We start from the raw sequence: 4,786 nt of genomic DNA on the forward strand, positions 1-4,786 counted from the left end.
CGGAAATGATGTTAAATGAAATATCCATCTGTGGCATTTTAAATACATTGAACAAAACCTTAATGGACAACAAATTGTTGAACGACTTTTTGTTGCACATTCAATACATTGCAGAAAATGATATATTCAAGTCGTTCGAAGTTGTTCCAAATCAGAAGGGAGAATTGAATAATATCTACAGATTAAATAAAGATGTTGATATTGACGATTTCTTCAAAGAAAATGAAGTCGTTATCAACAACAATGGAGATTTAAAATCGACTCTTCTTCATAAAAGTTTTAATTTGAAACTCAAAGAAATGAAACAAGAAACAGTGACTCAAGAGTTTTTAGATAAAGTCAGAAGAGACCGAAATCTTGATATGTGTAAGGAAATATTGAAATTCCGACCATCTAAAAAACTCGTGAATAACATTCCTTCCGAGTTAGAAGAACAAATGAAACTGTTTGGAGACATCATGCAAATAAATAACACAACTGAAATTGGAGTTAATTCCATTGAACTTTGGCAGGTAGCTTTCAATGTTTTTATTGAAGATTTATACATCCAAAGTAATAGAAATGCGACTTTTGGAAATGTTCTCAATACTTTAGGTATTTACAACAATGAAAATAGAATCCAACTTTATGAAAAAATTGTGTATCAATTTTGGAAGATCCATGAAAATGATATTCGCTTACCTAATGTGAATGACCAAATGGTTAAATTGATTGTCTTTATTCAAACGACATTCCTTCTGTATTTGTTGAAATTGAAAAGTCTCTTTTCACTTGCCGATTTAATCAATACATCTCAAGAAGAAATACATTAAATTATTATGAAGAAATAATAAACAAAGTGGTTAGAAAGAATATTACTATTAAAGACTTAAATCTGTCAAGTGGAAAAACAATGATTTGTAAGCAGATTGATAGCATGGTTCACACATTTTATACAAACAATAAGAATGAAGCTCCTTTCGAAAGAACATTAAAAGAAAACGTTCAAAAATTAGTTGAAACTGATGAAATAGACGACTTGGATTTGTTTCCTTATTACAACTCAATCCGAGAGGAAATTGAATTCAATTTACTCTTTACTTTAGAAAAGAGAAAACAACTCTTCCAACTTTCCAAATTAATGGACAACGAAATTGATGTAGAGGGAATTAAAAAAGCGATTGGTCAAGTTAATGAATTAAAGCAGAAAAACAAAGAATTTGAAAAATCGCTTCAAGACGAAAAAGAACAGAAAAATCAAATTCTTAAAGAAAACGAGACTTTAAAAACAGCGTTGACTACAACGAAAAATGAAAACACAGAATTGAAAACTCTTTTGCAAGAAATGCCCGTGGGTGAACCAGAAAATTTGCAACAAATATCTCTCGATGGCGAAATTTCATAATGATTTTGATTTTTTGTGTTATTTTATAATGAATTAAATTTTTAGAGTTGAATTACGTGTTAATTTAACACTCAATTTAAAATAAAAAGAACTAAAAACTATTGTTATGTTAAATAAAAAACAACAAGAATAATATTTTAATATGATAATACACATGAATTATTATATTCTCCAATTTATTAACAACCTCTTTTATTTTAATTTGATTGTATGTACATTGTTTCCAACTGAAGTACAAAATGTTGCTCGACATGCCATCCTTCTTAAGTTGTATTTGTTTTTAAATAAAATCTGTTATTTCTATGGACGTGCAAAGTAATTATTACCACATTTAAAGCACTACTTGAAGCATTCATACTCTATGAATAAAAATGAATTCATATTAGCAGCTTTTTTATCCATCTTTAGATCTTTTCGTGTGATATAACTTTATATTCCAAAATATTTGATAAATATCATATTAGTCGTCAACGTGTTAACGTTTAATATAGATTAAAAGTCAGTCAATTTCTACCTCACATTGTCAGAAAAGTTTGACAAAAATATCACAATGTTGTTTGGCTTTACATCTCTATATAAAAAAAATATTTGTACATAAATATATAATTTTTTAAAAACCATCTAACATGATTTTTTTACGCATTTTAATTATAAGTTTGTTTATTTATTATATTTCAAATATCTTAAAACCCAAAACTCTGTAAATTTGGTGACCAAACTCACTTTATTTGGTACGAAAACCCATTAAAAACAATATATTCACTTCGAAACTTTTACAACATTTCAACTTTATTTACAAATAAAATATAATCAATTTTTAGTTGTTTTTAATGTTATTCATCCGTTTAATGACAACTTTTTTCTCTTTATAAGTTTCTTTGCAAACAACACCAAACTCGCCTTCACCAATAATTTTCTCATTAATCAACAATTTAGAGGGAAACAAGTTGACATTTCAGAGATTGCTTCATTGGTAATTTTTTTTGATGAACTCTTTTCCACTTTCCAAAGATTTCGATATTATCAAAACGTCATAAATAAATTCAGTAAAAAAACAACAAAAAAAAGAATGCTGAGGTTTATGGTTTTATCACTTGACATATTGTTTTTATTTTTACACTAATAATTGTTGAAATAAAACGAATTAAAACAATAGTTATTTTTACTTATTTATAAATTAAATAAAATAAGTATTAATTGAACTGATAAATTACAACTAAATACTAAAAATGAAACCATTTGACGATATTCATATGATGATTGTTTCTCAGTATTTTACAGCAATAAGCGATTTCATTACACTTGAATTTGTGAATAAAAAGTACAACGGAAACATGGAGCGATTTCATTTCAATCCAATTCCACTCAACATGAACATGATAAAATATTTTCAAAATATTAAAACACTTAATTTATGGTATGAAAAGGACGAAAATTTCGGTAACTTTATTATAAATGACAAAAAAGAAATTAATGAATATAAGAAAATCGACTTTTATCAAATAAATGTTTGGTTTGAAGTTACTTATGATGTCACACAACTCAATAAAAACTCAAATTTTATATTTAAAAAAGTTACTTATTCTTATAATGATAGAGAAAAATATGGCGATGTAATACCAACCAGCATTAAGAAACTTGGTTGTAGTTGTTTTGTTAAAAGCTTAAACAATTCCATTCAAATTCCAAATACAGTCACTTCAATTGGCAATAACTGTTTTTCCGAATGTGGCAATTTAACAACAATAACACTTCCTCTTTATTTAAAAGAAATTGGAGAGTGTTGTTTTGAATTTTGCAACACACTTAAAACCATAACACTGACACAACACGTATATTCATTTGGCGAAAACTGTTTTCAATTTTGTACCCGTCTTTCTTTTATTTGTCTTCCCAACACTCTAAATATATTGCCGAATGCTTGTTTTTATAATTGTCACAATTTAGAAAGTGTAACATTTCCATCACAAATTAAGTCGATTGGTGATAACTGCTTTGCAGGGTGTCTGTCGTTGTCTTCTGTGACAATTCCCAATTGCGAGGAATATATCGGACACTCCGCCTTTGCGAGTTGTAAAGAATTGAATTATGTTATTATCAATGGAAACGTTAAAGTAATTGGAAATGAGTGCTTTAAAGATTGTCAATTACTTACATCAATTTCACTTCCAAGTGACGTCAAAGAAATTGGAAGAAGTTCTTTCCAAGCATGTCGTTCACTTAAAACTATAAAATTTCCACAACTGATTAAAAGTGTTCAGAGTCATTGCTTTGATGGGTGTTACCGATTAAGTTTTATTGAATTGCCACTTGAGTTGTCGTCTATTGCCGAATGTTGTTTCCGTAATTGTTTTGATTTGGAATCTTTGATATTACCAACAAAAGTTATGGAAATCGGGGAAGCGGCATTTTGTAATTGTGGTTCTCTTCAAACTATAATTATTCCATACAAAGTGATAGAAATACCACTGAGGTGTTTCTACGAGTGCAATTCATTGGAAATTTGTATTCCAAATAGTATTACTTTATTTGGAGAAAAATGTTTTGAAGGATGTAAAAGCGTAATTCGTTATTGATGATTAATTATTACATTTACATTTTAAATAACACTGAACAAAATTAAAGTTGTTTAAAAATCGTAAGATTCAGAGTTTTATTTTTGATTTTCATTAGTTATATAAAAGTTTATTATATTTATAACATCATTCAAACAAAGAATTAAAAACAATTAAAATGTCTAGAAAAAATAAGTAAAGCAACTTCTCAAGATGTTTGCAAGTTAGCGGGAGGCTCCAAAATTTGGTATTTTCCATGAAATGAATGTTTTTCGAAAATATTGACCATTTGTTTTTTTGCTTTATTTTATAGTAAAACATTGAAAAACAAATATTTTTTACCACAAATATTTAATTATAAATTAAAATATAACACGTATTGAATTCATATTTATAATAATTAAATGAAAATGTATATAAACAGTAAAATTAAACAGAACTTGAAATGTATAACAGAATGTCAATAAACACGTTTTTTATGTTATATGGACTTAATGGAGTTTATACTTATATGCTTTGTAATGAAGTTATGAAAAAAAGTAAAGCCTATATTCACTTTAACAAGTCGCATTTAAATTTGATAAACAATGATAAAATACTCAAAGCTAAAGTGAACTTATTTTGTGTTGAGAAAAAAAATTAGCATAAATACCAACGAAAACAAAGAAATAACACCAGAAATAGCTTATAATATTTCAGAAATAAATCATTGAAACTTTATGTGAAAATAATGATAAATTGACTTGTGCACATGCTATACAAACAACAATCACAATAATCGAAAGTGAAATAAAAATATACCGACCAGAGATACTCACTCGCGTTTAACTTAGAGAAAGTGTATTAA

General features: G+C 27.1%; 2 protein-coding genes across 2 annotated transcripts; both read left to right on the top strand.

The window, feature by feature from the left end:
* Positions 1–892: 892 nt before the first annotated feature.
* Positions 893–1,384, top strand: EIN_512120 (hypothetical protein; the record flags this gene model as incomplete). The annotated part of the gene is made up of 1 exon (XM_004258232.1): positions 893–1,384. The coding sequence occupies one exon, from the start codon at positions 893–895 to the stop codon at positions 1,382–1,384; it is 492 nt and encodes a 163-aa protein (XP_004258280.1).
* Positions 1,385–2,613: 1,229 nt separating this feature from the next.
* On the top strand, positions 2,614–3,960 carry EIN_512130 (hypothetical protein; the record flags this gene model as incomplete). Its single annotated transcript, XM_004258233.1, has 1 exon — positions 2,614–3,960. The coding sequence occupies one exon, from the start codon at positions 2,614–2,616 to the stop codon at positions 3,958–3,960; it is 1,347 nt and encodes a 448-aa protein (XP_004258281.1).
* Positions 3,961–4,786: the final 826 nt, after the last annotated feature.

The sequence above is a fragment of the Entamoeba invadens genome, assembly GCF_000330505.1.
Source record: "Entamoeba invadens IP1 unplaced genomic scaffold scaff_1105074725585, whole genome shotgun sequence".
NCBI classification, from domain to species: domain Eukaryota; phylum Evosea; order Mastigamoebida; family Endamoebidae; genus Entamoeba; species Entamoeba invadens.